The sequence below is a fragment of the Acanthopagrus latus genome, chromosome 7 (genome assembly GCF_904848185.1).
Source record: "Acanthopagrus latus isolate v.2019 chromosome 7, fAcaLat1.1, whole genome shotgun sequence".
NCBI classification, from domain to species: Eukaryota; Metazoa; Chordata; class Actinopteri; order Spariformes; family Sparidae; genus Acanthopagrus; species Acanthopagrus latus.
The window spans coordinates 19,954,390-19,971,380 of NC_051045.1; the positions used below are offsets into that span (position 1 = coordinate 19,954,390).

At 42.4% G+C, this 16,991-nt stretch overlaps 2 protein-coding genes across 2 annotated transcripts; both read right to left on the bottom strand.

Moving 5' to 3' along the window:
• Positions 1-222: 222 nt before the first annotated feature.
• Positions 223-6,007, bottom strand: ndufa4l2a (NDUFA4 mitochondrial complex associated like 2a). Its single transcript, XM_037104811.1, has 4 exons — positions 5,866-6,007; positions 2,784-2,869; positions 1,198-1,258; positions 223-1,112 (listed from the first exon to the last, which is right to left on the bottom strand). Exons 1-4 carry the CDS (start codon positions 5,908-5,910, stop codon positions 1,056-1,058), a joined length of 249 nt encoding a protein of 82 aa, XP_036960706.1. The 5' UTR covers positions 5,911-6,007; the 3' UTR covers positions 223-1,055.
• A 4,732-nt stretch (positions 6,008-10,739) lies between these two features.
• Positions 10,740-15,485, bottom strand: actr5 (actin related protein 5). The gene is made up of 9 exons (XM_037105634.1): positions 15,050-15,485; positions 13,770-14,008; positions 13,466-13,635; positions 13,046-13,263; positions 12,645-12,809; positions 12,045-12,149; positions 11,681-11,820; positions 11,381-11,513; positions 10,740-11,278 (listed from the first exon to the last, which is right to left on the bottom strand). Exons 1-9 carry the CDS (start codon positions 15,431-15,433, stop codon positions 10,946-10,948), a joined length of 1,887 nt encoding a protein of 628 aa, XP_036961529.1. The 5' UTR covers positions 15,434-15,485; the 3' UTR covers positions 10,740-10,945.
• Positions 15,486-16,991: the final 1,506 nt, after the last annotated feature.

Genomic DNA, 16,991 nt, shown 5'->3' on the forward strand with positions numbered 1-16,991 from the left:
TCAGGCTGCAAAGTGACAGCTGCACTGCCAACAGATGGATCTGCTCCATCAGAATTACTGATTGTGGAAAAAGATCTGTATCTCCGTTCCGCGCAGGTGTTTTAAGAAAATCACCTGTCTGTCTGTCTGTCTGTCTGTCTGTCTGTCTGTCTGTCTGTCTGTCTGTCTGTCTGCGTGTGTGAGACGGTGCAGATTGGCAACACACTCCTTTGTATCCAAACGTGAATCAGACAGTTTATTAATTGAAATAATACATCCCAGTTTGTCCATTTTTTACTTTTTAGTTATTTATTTATTTTTTCAAAACGTACACAGTGATCACCGAATTTAGTGGCTGCTAAACCTGCAATCATGTGCAAGTTATGAAGAAACACACACAGTCGAGTCACGTTAAAGCGCTGCAGCAGGCTTAAAGGTTGGTTTAGTAAAAGCTTCACACAGACGAAGACAATTTCTTGATTTTTAAGCTGACCTTTTTGAAATGCATGCTATATGTTTTTTGATTTTTGTGAATGTTCGGCAGTTGTTTGTCTCCATGTATTTCTGTGTGGTATAAAAATCAATGTGCAGACTCCTGAAGCTGATTTGCTTGCACCGCTACAGGTTTTGGGAGTCTGATCATTTGTTTATATATCTCAGCAAAGGTGAATAGAAACTAACAGATGCCTGGAACATTCAGAATAATAAACTGAGTTTTCTAAAACATGGCCACATTAGATTAGATAGTTATGCATGTTATGTAGTATCCCTTATTTGTGTTAAATAACAAATAGCAAGTCAAATGTTAACATATCCTGATGGTTGCTCCTCAGTTCCTGAATATACAAGTGAAACATACCAGTATTCTGTATTCTGTATTCATGTGTGCAGTCAGAAACCATTCACTGACAATCTGGGTCATTATTACCATCACCAGCTGCTTTGCAAAAATCACACAGGTGCTAGAGATGCTAAAGTGTTACAGATCCTGGTCGAGGATCTATTTGGCCTTCCACCTGCAGAGAGGACTTCAAAAGGAGGAAGAGGACTTTTGTGAGAGGAGGCCGGTGAGTGACTCAGAACTCGGGTCCCTCCTTCTTCAGATTCTTGTAGTCTGTGCCGATGGCCACAAACTGGGGCAGAAATCAAATCACACAATCAGAACTTCATCCCAGTTTCCTAACACTGAGTACCTGTATGTGGAGTGTGCTGTCTTACCTTGTACTGGTATGTGGGGTCAAGTTTATTCCATGGCTCAGGGTTATTGGTCTTGTTCCAGCTAAACACACAAACAGAGGTGAACCGGGAGAAGCAAGGCTCTTAGGGAACTTGATAGTGATCTGATAGTCCTGAGAGCAGCATTATATCAACCCCACTTTGATACATTATGTGCAAAATATAAAATAAGATAAACTGCAATGGTTGGGTCAGACTCAAGCACAGCGGACTGAACCACTTAATTACCAATTTATCAAGCATGTATGCACAATTACTACTGAAATAAAAGAAATGGTCAACAATTTACAATAAGGGAATCAAAACTTTTAGTAGTTACTTGGGACCAAAAGAGGAACTAACTGCTACTTAATCATTAGTTATTAGTTATATAGTTAATGAGTGACTCCTAATCCAATTCCATCTGCAGCTAATGATTAGGTTATATATATATATATATGTGTGTGTGTGTGTGTGTGTGTGTGTGTGTGTGTGTGTGTGTGTGTGTGTGTGTGTGTGTGTGTGTGTGTGTATAATGAATAAGGGTATTGCGTGGTATCTGTGTAGTTGCCAGTTCAAGGAAAAAACTGCCATAAGGTTAGCTAGCTAGTGATAGCAACATTAACATCTAGCATTAGCAATACCAACTTTAGCTAGCTAGTGTTAGCATGGTCAAAATTAGTTAACTGAGTGGTAACCACAGACTAAATCATTATTTTGCGAGAACATGTCCTTTCATTCTTGTTTCGTTCCTTACTTGCTGATTGATAACCTAGCCATTAAACTAGTAATAAGCTACTCTTTGAATTTGGTTTTAGGAGTTACACATTAACTACTGGTTGCAGCCTTTTTCCTCATTTGTCTACACTTCGTTTCCAATTAACTTCTCAGTGTCCCTTGCTGTAAAGTGTAACCAAGAAATGATGAGAGATCTGTGAAGAGACAAGACAGTGCACCACCCTGTGAGCTCTTGTTGTCACTGAGTCTGCTATTATTGGAGCATATTTAAGGGTAAATAAACAGCTGTGATGCCAACAGCAGGAGAGGAAGTTGAAGCAGGAGGCAGTTCGAGGGGGAAATGGAAGCGAGGGATCCCTGTGGTCAGTAACAATCATAAAACAAATATCTCTGCTTGACGAGGGATCCAAAGTATTCATCCCCCCACCATATGCTTTGTTAAAATGTCAAAGCAAATCTGCATGCTGTCCATCTTTTCCTTGTTTATACTAATAACGATGTCTGCGACTATGTGCTCCATCCTGTGACCATTGGGGGCCTCTTGATTTTTCTTTGGATACTGCAGTGTAATTATCCTCAAATAATGGGAAAACAGAATTTAGCAGATGTGTGAGCCAGGGAAACACACTTATTAACAAGCTAATTGGCCGTTTCTTTGTTCAAACTGATGCCTTTGATCAGAGAAGGGTTGACAAATGTAAAACCTAATGTTTCACTACCCACAAAAAATAGACGTTTATATCGTCTGGCCAGTTACCGTTAAAATTTAAAGCCACGAAACTCATCAACGACAGTGAGTTTTTTGATTAATCAAACATCACACTGACAAATTACATATTATTATTCCTTACGTGACGTGTGGTCCCCTGGCCAAACGGATCAGATACAAAGATGCACCGCCCATTCCCAAACAGATGAAGAAGAGCTGGGGGATGAGCTGCAGAGAGGAAAGAGAGAATCAAAAGATCAGGCTTCTTATGGACAACACAACATATAAAGAGCACAGATGACGTTTACCGTTGAGGTTACAGCAAAACTGTCTGAAGCAACACATCCCTGTCATTGATTGGCATCACCTGCTGATTGAACCTCACAGGATCGGAGTAAACAGAGAGTTCTTGTTCCTTCCATCGGTGTTTGTCTGAGTGAAATCCTAAATTTAGTCTGCTCAGTATTCAAATTGTGCCTTATAGTCAGCGGTTGAAGAAGTGCTCAGATATTATTGGCATCAAATTATGGAAAGCAAAAGTACTCATGATGCAGAATGGCTAATTTGAGAATGATGGATGTAGTCAGTAATTGTGGAAATGTAAATGCTACTTCAGTGATGAGGATTTTTACATATGATTGTGCAGTAAAGACCTTTATTGGAAGTGTGTTCTCACTGCTCACTGCATAGCTGTGTACCTGGATGCATAATGAGGGTGGATGAGTTAAAGTCCACTGCCTGCGCACGTTTCTTTTTTTTGTTTTTAAGTCGGATTTGCTGATCATAAAAAGCAAACCCTGCCAGATAATGAGCCTGTCGTACGTTAGAGTAACTCCTTTTCCATGTTGCGTCAGTATTAGGCAGTCAGCTTCCCCCTCATGACTCTTGACATGTAGCTGAGCATCTCAGTGAATATGCAAATATAATTCTTGGATTTAAAAAAAAAAAAAAAAAAATGCAGACGCAGCACTTTTCCACAAAGTCAACTGTAAGAAACTCTTCTTCTGAATCTTGTGCCGACCATCAACAGTGACACCAGCGAAAAACTAAATCCAAACTCCTCTTTAATCAGTTTAAATCATACTTAGTTTTCGTCTGCAGCCTGCTGCTTGACCAGGCGCACACTTGAGTTGACACTTCCTGTCTTCAGATTACAGTTACTGTAACAGCGTCGGTCTGAGCGGCTGATCAACAAACAGCTTTGAGGATTAACTGCTGGCCTGCTTCTGCTGCGTCACCCTCCGTCACCCCGGTGAACCTGCTGACACACGGTACTGTGGAGCTGTGGGAACTGACTACAAGTATATTTACTCGAGCACTGGACTCAAGTGGAGCTACTTTTTCTTTACTTCACTATCTTCATTTGTTTATACTTCTTCTCCACCACTTACATGTGCCATTATATTACATTATTAGGTCATTATGTGCTGATGCGTTAATGCTTAAGCAGCATTTTAAAGTATGTATGCTTTTTACTGTTTTGCATGAGTTTTACTTGTTGCAGTAATTGCACATTGTTTTATTGGTAATTTTACTCAAGTAAGTGACCACCAGAGAGACAAACAGCTACTGACTGATGATCATTATGTCTTTCTCTAATTGTGTCTGTCTGCCAAACTCTGTCAATTATTCATAATTTTCCCCTCTGACTCTCTGTCCGTCTCTCTCTCTCTCCCATTCACATTTTTTCTATGAACTTGTGTCTCTGTATCTGTCTGCCTCTCTGTCTGTCTGTCTGTCTGTGTGACACCATCTGCTGATACCACATTAAAATCAATTCTACAGTGGTATCAAGTATGTGCATTTACCCAAGTTAGCTGTACTCATCTCAGAGGGGAATATTGTAGTTTTTTACTCCACGACAGTTTTTGGACCCATGGTAGATACTTTACAGAATGAGGTTTTACAGCCAAAGCTCATAGCAAGCTTGCTTTTAACAGTCTAAAGCTGTTAAAATAAACTCCACCTTCACCTTACATTCAGTTATTTTGATCAGATGAAGTATAACACTGTCAGGGGCCATTTTGCTGCATAACAGGCATATCTACCTTTGATATTTTAAGTACAATTCATTAATTCATGGTAGTTAGCAACATCATTGATTTTGTAAGTGTGCGACAATCCTCAGAAATTATTACTTAAACACTCTCTCCATCTCTTTCTGTTTGCCTCGAGACTATCTGACCATTTGTGTGGCTGATTTTCCAACTTCTGTCACACTTAGACTTTCTGACTCTCTCTCAAAACAGCCTGTCTCTGCTGCCTGTCTGCCTGCCTGTCTGTCTGTCAGCCTGTCTGTCTGCCTGTCTGTCTGCCTGTTGCAACTTGATCAAGGAGGTTTGTAGAGGCTCACAGGGATTTGCTCCCTGCAGCTTCTCTCCCTCCTCACGCTGTCTGTCTCTCAGCCTGTCTGTCTGTCAGGATGATAGACCATATCAATGAGCTCTGGTAGAGTCTCATAGGGATTTCCTCCCTGCAGCTTCTCTCTCTCTCTCTCTGTATCTCCTGGGAGGCTAATGACAAGAAGTTAAAACTCTGTCACTTGGCTCTCTGACAGCGGAGCTGGTTAAAAGTGCAGAAATAATCCCGTCCCCTGTAGAAACAACTCGTATTTTTCTTAATTTATTTCATTCCAGCGGCTCATATCCTAAACGCTTAGATTTTGTCAGTTTAGATTTTGGAGGTTCGTAGAAGTCTTGGGTGTGTTTTTACTTCCACAGCCTCTCGCAGTTTGGCTTGATTTCAAGTGAGCCACTGGAGCGACTTAACGCGCTGAATTGGAGTTCAGATAAGATTAGATGAGACGAAATTAGACTTCTGATCTGTCGACCCATTCATTCATTTACCGACAGCCTAGAAACACTGCAGGTAAACTTCAAGTGTGTCTGCTGTATTTTATGAACTAAAGCTGGAACTTAATTAAACATTGAATATAGCCTTTTATTAAACATCTGTTTTCATGGTGCAGATCTTTTATACCAAAAATCCATACATCCATTTTCAGAGGATGTGATTCATATTATAGTGACATCATAAAATACAGGAATATATTAAAATTCGGTTAGGAGCCTGTTCTTCTCTTTTTTGAAAAAAAAGTCTAACCAAGGACAGGGGGTTTGCACATTTCACTCAAACTTGAGCTACATTTTAAATGTTTACACAGGAAAACAAGTTGCTGTGACTGATATTCAAGCACTAGAAAGAAAGTTAAGAAGACTACTTACGCCAGGATGCTTCTTAGCATGCTCTACTGCTGTCCGAAATATCATTGCTCCAGTTTGAAAATACAATTATTCAGAGTCAGTGTTTTGGACCCTTGTCATCAATAACCACAAGCTCGGACAGGATTTACAGTGGACCTGTTGCTCTCTCATGAGGAGGGAGGGAGGGAGGAGGAGGAGGAGGAGGAGGGGGAGGAGAAAGAGCTCATTTACATCTTATTACAGCTACTTCTGCTCCCTTGTCGGGGTTATTCGACTGAGCTGGACACTGTGCAATAGTTTTTTTTAATTCGAGCGATAAGGTTTCATCCTTGTAATTGTTCATCACTAACCAGGTTGGAGACATTTGATGCTTGTATCAGGGGTTCAATCAGAAGCGGTTGTGTAAGCTCGCACAGAGCAACAGAGGCTCCTTCTCCCTCATTTCCTTCACTGCAGTTTGAAGACTTTTCGGCCCTTAGGGAGCCCACCGGAGGAAGTGGAAAAGCATACAAACAGTGTCCTTTTAAAGGCCATGGGAGATTGTCTGTGTCTTAATTTGCTTAAATCATATCAGCACAAAATGTATACAGTACACATCCTGGAAAAGAATTGAAAGCTACAGATACAAGAAAACAAGAGCAAGAGAAAGATCTAGACACAGGAGTGGGGCTTGTTGAGTTTAAACCGGTACTGCTCTGTTCATTCTCAATAATGAAGTTGACAAATTGTTCAATAAACTATTGCTAATACAACAATAACTGAAAAGATCATGAGCGATATCCAAAAAGAAAAAAATACACAGAAGTCTGATGTTGTTTCATGGACCATTCATGCTGCATCATCTTCAAAAACACCCCATCGCTTTTGTCTTCTCAGGACACTCGAAACAATATAATCATGTTTCACAATCACCACATTTGTACCATTTAAGGACTTATCAAAGGGCTGGTCAGGACAAGGAGTGTGGAAACTCAGTTTATTGCAAGAGAAGTATCACTTTTAAGTAGCTGATGTTTAAGATGTTGGGTAAATTAAAAGGAACCTGTGAGCAAGTGAGTCAAACGCTGTTCAGCTTGGAATCTCTGGATGATCGTCAGCTGTGAACCCGGGAAACATCCTCATCTGAAATGGTCCAATCTGTTGATGCCTGACCCGTTTTTTAAACAGCTGATAATTTCATTTATTTGCATAAACACTCTCAATCTCACGAAAACTCTGTTTAACAGGCCTGAGTCTCTGATTTGTCCCACTCCGGTTTAATAAGAAGATACACCAAGGACAGTTCATTTTGGCCCAGGAACATGTCACATCCATCTGTCCTCAGATAATAATGCAGCGATAAGGTCACACATACTTCCTCAGAAGAAGATCTATATTTACTGGAGTGGCATATTAGAAACGTGAAATCTACAGACAATATTATGTAAAGTGTCAAACTCGGGTTCACTATTAATAACAGCAGAGATTCATTATAGTGACTCTTTATAGGGCCACACTTCTATCAACCTGTCACAGATGTGTGCATGTGTGCGTGCATTCGTGTGTGGTGTGTAATGAGAGCACCTTTTCAGTGTGAAGCATCTGCTGCACCTCCTGCAGAGTTGAAAGTTGCAGCTAAGAAGTTTGTAGTTGGATTTAAGTCTCTTACAAAGGACAATAGAGACAAGTTCTCACAAAGTATTTAAGCATCCACAGGAACTTCTCAAACTGCTCCTGCAACAGCTTTTCCTCCAGATATGGATGTACACATGGCATGCGTATCCTCCCTGACCACATATGGGTAGACAAAAGAAGATTATTGCTTGTCTCTGTTAATATTTGATTATCATTTCCCACTCATTAAACCTCTCAACACTGGAACCATTTGTCAAGTTTATTAATTCAGCCTCCGTTGTCTGAGAAGGAAACTATAAATCTGTAACAGTCACTTCTCAAGACTACAAGAGGAGCAGTTTTATCCTCAAAAGAGGTCAGGTCAGGGAAATTCAGTTTACAGCGATGATGCTGTTCCTGCTGATCTGTGCGCCTCTCAGTGAGAGATCCTCTGGCTGGACGGCAGCCAACATTTCTGTTGCTGGAAAATGAAGACGTGAGAAAACAGAGATGTTTGACGATTCATTTAATTTTAACTCTACAGGGACTATAGTGTTGTAAAACTGATCATTATTGACATTTACAGTTCATATAATTAATGCGATCCTAACAAAAAAAAATAATAGGCACTCGATGAATCTTATTGCTGCCCAACACACACACACACACACACACACACACACACACACACACACACATCTGCACCTCCCTTAGGACAATGTTGCCAGTCCTTTAACAACGCTACAGACAACAGTGTAACTCACAGGCTCTTTTAAACTGTGTAACCATCAAGACCTCACTGTAAATTCAGGACAAAGTAGTGGATTATGTTGATGCCTCTATTAGTTAGATTTTGTAACAGGCTCAAGTTTTGAACAGGAAAAAAAACAAAACAAGATTGTCCAACCATTAAAAAAACCCCTCTTGTGCCACCTTCAGCTCTGACTCCTCAACTCTCTCCTCCCCTCCGACAGAGGACTGCGTGACATGAGCTCAGCCCCGCCTGGTGTTCCTGTTGACCTGCAGCACAGATAAATCCTCCTAATTGGGCACCAGCCAACAGGGTCCAATACAGCGCAGACCTGTTTAAAAATACACTCAAGACCTGCACCGTGTCGCTCGAGCTGTTTGGGAGGGAATTTATTTAGAAACTCCACCTAATGATGACTTTTATTGGTCCTAGCAGTAGATTCGACGTGCACACCTTTGACATCCGGTGACAGGGCACGCGGCAGACAGGAAGAGGGAGGTGCACGCAGGTATGAAGATGGATTAATGTGGGCACCAAGACCACTGATCGTGTTGGTGTTTGGTTGTTGACATGAGCCGAAGAGCTCGGAAAAACCAGGCAACTTTTAACACAGATCATTTCCACATCATTCGAGGCATCAAATATGGCTTTGGAGGGTATTCACCTGCTTGTTCATGTAGTACAACGAACAAAGCATGTCAGTGGCTGAACACGGCGGCTGCAAAAACGGTCGAAAACACTCTTTATCCATTGTCCTGTTATTTGAGCTGCACCTGCAGTTGAAGCTTTATCCCCCTAAATATGCATGTGAAAGCCTTTTCTGAATACTATTGTAGCCATAGAAATAAATCCTGTTTACTTTATAAATAGAAGACTGCTTTGTTTTTCCCGTTTAATCCCTCTTGGTAAATTTGAGCCATTACAGCAATCACAGGCCTGTTTCGGGTCTGATTAGCCGCACAGTGTCCTGCTGTGGGAACCAGGGTGTGTGTGTGTGTGTGTGTGCTGCTTGAAAAGAAACAGAACAAGCTGCTAATGGTCTGAACCTTGAGCTGTGGCACAGTTAACACCACATAATACTATTAGAGGTCTGCTTGTGGGTTAATTATGTGGACCAACATGGACTAAAAGTGGACAGCAGACACACCTGCAAGACAGGTGATGGTTCTTCAAAAGGGAGTTGAAACCTTAAGATTAAATGAGAGAGAAAATTGGACTCCACTTCATATTATGGAGTACACAGTTTCCAGATGTTCTTGTGAGCGTTGGGCTGGTTAACATGTGGAGCTATAGATTAGTAGGCAGGACATAGTGTACGTTTTGTCCAACGGGCTTTACCAGGAAAACTCTTCAGTGTTAGCATTAATGGAAAGCTTCAGTGAGAACGTGTCTCCTCTTGAAGCTGACTCAGCTCTGAGAGAACCTGCTGAAACACAAACCAGCAGGTTTCTGAGAGGAAGTCTGAAGTCCTTGCAAGTGAGAACTGTTCTAGAGGATCGTCTGATTAAACTGTATAACAGATCAATTGTGAATGTTGAGAAACAACAAGCAGGGGCTCAGCTGCTGAGCTGCTGCTGTCGAGGCCAAAAACAGGATGTCTAGATGTTGTGTGATCAGTGCCACCTAGTGGTGCACAACTACATTACAATTATCTAATCACACGTTCTGCATTTAAAGGATCCAAACAAATATGTTTGGGTTTATCTGTCTTAGTTTGGAGTCATTTGAGTGAACAAGCCGCAATTAGCTGATCGACAGAAACTGAATAGTCACAACAGTTATACATATTTGATATTGGACTAATCATTTCAGTCGACTGTCCAGCAAAAATATCAAACATTCTCTAGTTGCAGCTTTTCAGATTTAAGGATTCACTTTGTGTCCCCGTTTATTAGGACTCACACTGTCTGATGAAACAAGCAGTTAGCTCGGATATGGGCATCTTTAAAAACAAATTAAAACTTAAAAAAGCAATTAATAGTTTATGACATGAGTCAGCAAGTTCACATTCTGACCCACAACTACTCAGTAGTGATTACTACATTATTACATGAGACGGCACCCATCTTCAATCTCTGCCTTCATTACTGTTTAAACTATACACCTGTAAAGTTGACTGGATCTTGTACAGTTGTGACGCCATCATGCTGACGAAATCTGTCCACAGACTGCATAACCACTTTGCAAAATAATTAAATTTGCTTCTGTGCATCTCCAGGATCATATTTCGCCCTGATAACAGACACACAGAATCACTCAGTCAAAACATGACCAGCCATCACTGTTGCTGCTGGTAACAAAACTATCAGCATGGATTGAGTCAATGAGATAAAAAATAAGTTACAAAAATGTGTGTGTGTGTGTGTGTGTGTGTGTGTGATTTGAGTGAACTGACACTTCAACTGATTCTGAAGCTGTAATGAGGGAAAATGAAAGATGGGACTGAAGAAGCGATACTGATTAAAATGAACTTGAATGACTTGAAGGTCTGTTCATTTGTAAGCAGACAGCTGCCAGATGTTTCTCTCAGCCAATCAAAAGCGAACAGCTGTTTCCATGAGAGAAAATATATTTTTATAAAACAACAAACTTTTTACAGAGTACTACATGAAATGTTCCCAGTAGACCTTTTAAGATCATTCACTTGATGACCATTCAATATGAACAGTCTCATTTGGTTTCACCAAACATAATCCGTAACAATTTCAGTCAGAAAGTTAGAAAAGATCAGAGGCTCCTGATATCCGAGATCCAAGTTTAGGAGGTAACCACAGACACATCTGCGGCAACAGTCAAACAAGAGGGCATCGGGGCAGACGTGACCGTGGTGGCAGCAGTAGAGGCTCCGGTTGATGTCAGGGTGCTAACAGGGGGCTCACTGGGGCGAGCAGGAACTGGTTTAGCGATTCTCATGGGAATCAAGACGTTGGAGGCAGAGTGCTCGCTCAGGTACTCGCCTCCTTTCTCCTCGTAGTCCTGCCTGCTGATCCATCCTGCTGCTGCCTCCCCCCCTCCTGTAGGCAGATGCTCCAGGGCCCAGTCTCGTGCTCCGTACCAGGCGTCCAGGGCCGGCCGCGACGCCATTCTGACCTGGGAGAGAGACATAATAGGTGCCATGTTAAGGACTTTAATGGCAGATGCACATTAGAGTGAATTTTATGTACGCCTTAATATGGTTGGAGGACTTGGTACCTTGAAGTGTGATTGGAAGGGCCTCATAGCCAGCAGCTCTCTCTCCACTCTCTCCTTCATCCCGGGGTACTGCATGTTCCCTCCTGTCAGAAACACATTGCTCACCAGCGCCTCCTGCTGCTCTGGAGTGTACCTGTGTGTGGTATAAAACACACCGTTAATTCAGTTTCATCTGTTATTTCTAATATAAAAATAAAATGAGCCTGTGTGATATGTGATAACATTAAACAGGCATCGAGAGAGTTTGCGTGATCCGTATGTGTGTTTCCATGTGCTGTGCCTGTTGAATTCTATCATTACCTGGCCAGGACATACTCCAGCGTCTCCATCAGCCCCATCTGGTCCTCTCCGGTCGGTGAGGGCTGGAACAGGATCTCTGGACAGCGCAGTCGCTCTGTCCCCACAAACAGCTGGTGGTACTCCGCCATGTTGAACACAGGCTGGAGATCAAAGCTTTTTTTTTTTTACTCACATCAACATTTGACAAGCACTGACAAGAAAAATTTCAGCATATGAGCAAAGTTTCATTACAACAACATAATACAGGACAAAAAAGTTTTCAAACACATCTTGCCGCACTTTAACTTGGCATATAACTGCCTGTAAAGCGTTAATGAGGATCTAAATATCTATCTGGGAAGGTCCAGTGTCTCTGTGTCACTACCTGAACCACATTAGCAGGTTTTTCTGGCAGGGTGTCCTCGGGGAAGTCAGGATCCATAAGCGTCACTCCATCTCCTTCATCCATTGGCTGCTCCAGCTCCGACACCTGGCAGAGAGACACAGAACAGCCTCAGGCTTCATGTCAGCCGCAGCACATCGACTGCAGCAAACAAGGACGGGTCCCTCAGAGTCCCGCAACACATTCACGCTAATGACATGTAGGCGTCATTATTTATCAGTGCATTTAAATGTGGCCTCGGCCAAGTGGCTCTATCCGCTGGTGTCAGTACTTTAGTGGAGGACGACCACTTTGCCTCCCTGGTGCTGTCAGCAACCGAATAATTTGCGTATCCGGCTTATAGCCAAATAATACAGTACATACATACAGCTTACACTGCTTATATAACACTGCTATAAACTATAAAAAATAAAGTGGTACATATGCTTTTAAAGTAACCTAACATACACTCAAGGTCAAAAAGAGTACTTTAAAATTACTGATAATGAGACAATATGCTACAAATAACCATGCTAATAAGCTACTCTCCAGACTGTGATATCCTAAGTCCCTTTTGCTCTGATTTGGCTGAGTAACACTCACCTCATTCTTTCCCTCAGCTCCGTCGCTGTGCAGCAGCTTCTGTCTGCCCTGCTCCACAGCCAGCTGCAGTTTGCTGATGTACGACTGCAGCTCCTCAGCAGAGTCCATGTTGAGCTCGACCAGGCTCTTGTGAAACTGATCCAGCAGGCCGTCTTCCAGCAGCTCCTGCCAGAGGAAAACTCTTCGGTCACTGGGCAGCCCACAGCAGTTGAGTTTTCAATTAAAACATCATAAATTCACACAAAATTCTTGAAGAACAATTAACCTTTAATCTTGTCTATTTGCAATTATCAAATGGGTCAAAACATCTTTCCTTGTGCATCTTAAATCTCCAGTTTTACACATAATAATATCATAAAGCACTTTAGAATAAACTGTAATTGAAAGAATATGTGTCTTGCCTGTACAGCCATAAGTCTGTCCAGCCTCTCTTGGTCCTGCAGCAGCTTCTCCTCCCGGCGGCGAGCGTTGATCTCCTGAAGCCGCCGAAGCTGCTGAGCTCGTCTCTCGTGCCTCTCCTCCACACTCACACAGCCGCCCGGCACCTTCCCGGTGAAGGGAAGCTGCATGCGGTGAACCTCCCGCTCGTAAAACTCTGGGCTGCGCCACTTTTCCAGCTCTGTGGAGAACACACCATAGAGTGAGACGAAAATAAGTTTGCATGCGTTTCCATGTTTTTTTTTCTGGCTCCCTCAGTTAGAAGCTGCAAGGAGAAAATTCTCGAATCTTAAAAACTTAAACAGTTTTTTTGCTGCTGAGTTATAAACTCCCAGAGAAGCTTTATGTTTATAAACGTGTATGTTTGCACTGACATACTGCACCTTCATGATAATCCACAGCAGTGTAACTGTGTTCATGAAGCAGTTCCTCCACGCGGCTGAGTGTGATGGCGGCGAGGTGACCCGGGTATTTCAGTTGGAGGAGGCGTTGCAGGTAGGACGCTGCCTGACTCCCAGCAACATTCACCCGCTTACAGTTCACAGCATCCAACCTGGAATCGTAACCACGTGGAATTAGACTCAAACTGTGCAAAATGATTGTGTGATCGGGAGTCAAAAACATCAGGCAGTAAAAACAGCGAGGAAAATGATACCAATAAATGTCTGTGAGTCTGTGAATGCTCACCTGCCGTTGATGACCGGCAGGATGTGTGAACAGTGGTACCCTGAGGACAGAACGATGCCGGTGTGTGGAGGCTGGAGGTTCCTTTGAGAGTTGTTGTGGTAGAAACTGTACAAGCTGTCTATGCCGTAGGAGACATGTGGGACGCCGTAGCACTCAAACAGCAGCTCCGACATCATCTGGCGACAGTGCAGCGGGTTGCAGGGCGCCTCTGTCAGCACAATGGGGTGTGCCACATGGCCCTACAGCAGCACAGGGACAGTAATGCTGATTGATCGTCTGAATGTCATGAAGAGCTAGTCTGACGCTGCATGTGAAACAGATATGTCTAAATATTATCAGACTGCATTATTGATTTATACACTTCATATATCACTACCAAAACAATTTCCCTGTTCCCTTATGTGATTGCTTTTTGCTTCTCATTTCAGAAATTTCAAGGACATTGTCAAGGCTGTTCTGATGTTCTTAGCAAGTGGACAATCAGAACCAACTCAAGAGTATGACTGCCAAGTGTGAAATTGTATTTGTTATTCTGACTCACGATCTAGTTAAAAAAAAGGGGGAAAACCATGAACAACTGTCTTCATTCATTAAAAAGATCTTTCACATCATGATGGCCAGATAAAACTCCAAACCAATGTTACAGAAAAAGGCCTGCTGACAAAAGAAACGTATATCTCTTCAGTTGTCAATCATTTTTCCTCTCTCCTCTCTCCAATTAAAGGGTAATGCCACAGATTTTTTTTATACATTAAAGTGTATTTACAGGTCTTGTGAAGTACTAATACATATGTGAAAAAAAATACTTTTTGTGGCTTCAGAGGAAGCTGCATGTAATTCAAAGTGCCTCCAGCCATGACACTCAGTGGATACGTTACATTGTGGGTAATGTGGGCGCCAGGTTTTAAAAGGCAGTCGACTGGTGTAGCGTTGCACTCCTGTAAAACTGTTGTACTCATTATAGAGCATTTCAAATGAATGATCAAGATCAATACAGCAGAACCAGAGATATTCCTTTTGAAAACCTCCTGCCTACATTACCCAAAATGCAATCTATCCACTAGGTGATTTCATCTTCTAACTAACATCAGCTCCCTTTGCTTTTCCTGAAAGGGTATTTATAAGCAAAGACTATATGAAGTAAGATAAATTATCTGACGTCTCTCGTCTCATGACATCACAGAGTAAACTTGGATACAGACCTGCTGTATGATTCACACCAGCGGACACAAACACACACACACACACACACACACACAGCGCCATCAGTCACCACTCACCTCTGAGGTGATGCCCAGGTGTGTAAACACATAGTCGAAGATGAGCTCCTGGATCTCGAAGTTCACCACCACGTTCCGGTCGAACTGGCTCTTCAGCAGCCACCGCAGCGGCTCCAGGTTGGGGATATCGTTGCCGATCTGGGTCTCGCTGCGGGCAGCACCTCTGCTGCGCGCCGCCACCGACCTGAAGAGCAGCCGCGGGGCGTCAGGCTCCGCCGCTGGAGCCGCCCAGCCGGCCCGGGTCTGGAAGGAGCCGTTATCTATCACTATGGGCACCGGCGTAGGGGTCACATACTGAGCCGGAACCTCAAAAACCGGGTCGGGAGATGTTTTACAGTCCTGAAATGAGAAAATTTGATAGACCGGTTCGATTTTGGAAGCCATTTTGGATGCATGTCACAGTAAAATACATCCGAGCGGAAGCTTGGTGTCACCACTAATGGTTCCTAGTAAATATTTAATCAACTATTTCAGCATAAAGGTGTTTAATCCCAGCGAATAAGTAAATATACATGGTCAGAAAATTATCTAAACAGCACTACAAATCATTTATAATAATTATAAACCAGTAAAAAAAATGCTTTGGCTTTGGTGTTTCACCGGTTAAAAATGTAACCACATTATTATGACTTAAATGTAATTGTCAGCTTAGGTTCAGTTTAGGCTTATAATAGTTATGTATTGTATACGTATATGCTTCATGAATGCGCATTTGAAGTGAATGTGAATTTTGAAAAATGTTTCTACCTTTTGCCACCAGAGGTCGCACGACACTGTCTGAGCATGACGTGACGATGAGCCCATCATGTGTCCACGCGTGGGTGAGACACACTGATGGATTCATCCTCGGTGGATTATTGGTAGGCGATCTCTCAGTTATAGGCCCTGTTTATTATGAAGCCAGCGTGTGTATGTACGTATTATATAAACTAAACATCAGCTATTCAAGTATTTATATTTTCTATTAAATAAGATAGAAAATGTTACATTACCTCTGACATCTCACTGAGCCAGTCAGCTCAAGCCCATGCTGCCAGAGAGCTTAATTTTAATTTCTAGTTGAAGTTTCCTTCTGATGGAATGATGAGGCCATACAAATGAGGACTGAATTACAGCTCACGCTTTAAGTCAGCTGCTGGTTTGCTGATGTTTTTTAGTGAGCCACAGTAACATTAACCAGTGTGTGCAGCAGTTTGAATCAGAGTCAGTGAGGGAAGCTGGAGAAGCAATAACTATCCTCACCTGACAGAGTGCTCAACAGCAGGGCTACAGCAGCAGGTCTTTCGGTGCCCCCCTCAGGAACTGCTCTTGAGAAAACCCCCTGTAGTCGTCGTCCCCAAAGTCGATACTAGGTTTTCGCCCCCGTCTGTGTGCAGACTGAAAGAGGAATGGATGAGTCCATTTTGAAGCCACATTTAAACCATGTGAACAGACATTTTCCCTCAGGCCCCGAGATCCCTGATTTCTCTCTGTCTGCCATCCTGTTACTCTCAGCTGACCGAGTGAGGCCTCAGCTGGTGATGTGGGACACCTGCACACGGAGGCTACTGTACATCCCAGTGGGCTTCAGTCCAGACCACACAGTCAGCGCACATGTTCATGTTGGAGATCTCACGCTCTGATTTTGATTATCCTGACCTGCATTATGCAATTCCCAATTCTGTGAGGCTTAGTACAGTAGAATCAGCTGATGCAATGCATGAATGCACCAGGAGAGATACTGCTAGTTACAACTTTATTAGCTATTACTATGTATTTAAAAAAGTAACACAAGCATTTTTAAAGCTTTTAAAATCATGGAAGCACTATTTGTTTGAATTGTCATCTATTTTTTACATCACAGCTATTTTAATCCCTCATATGCACACACATCAATAGCAGCTGTTCTTGCCTTGAGTTTTTAAAAGCACATTTAGTAATATATTCCGACTTGTGTCAACCT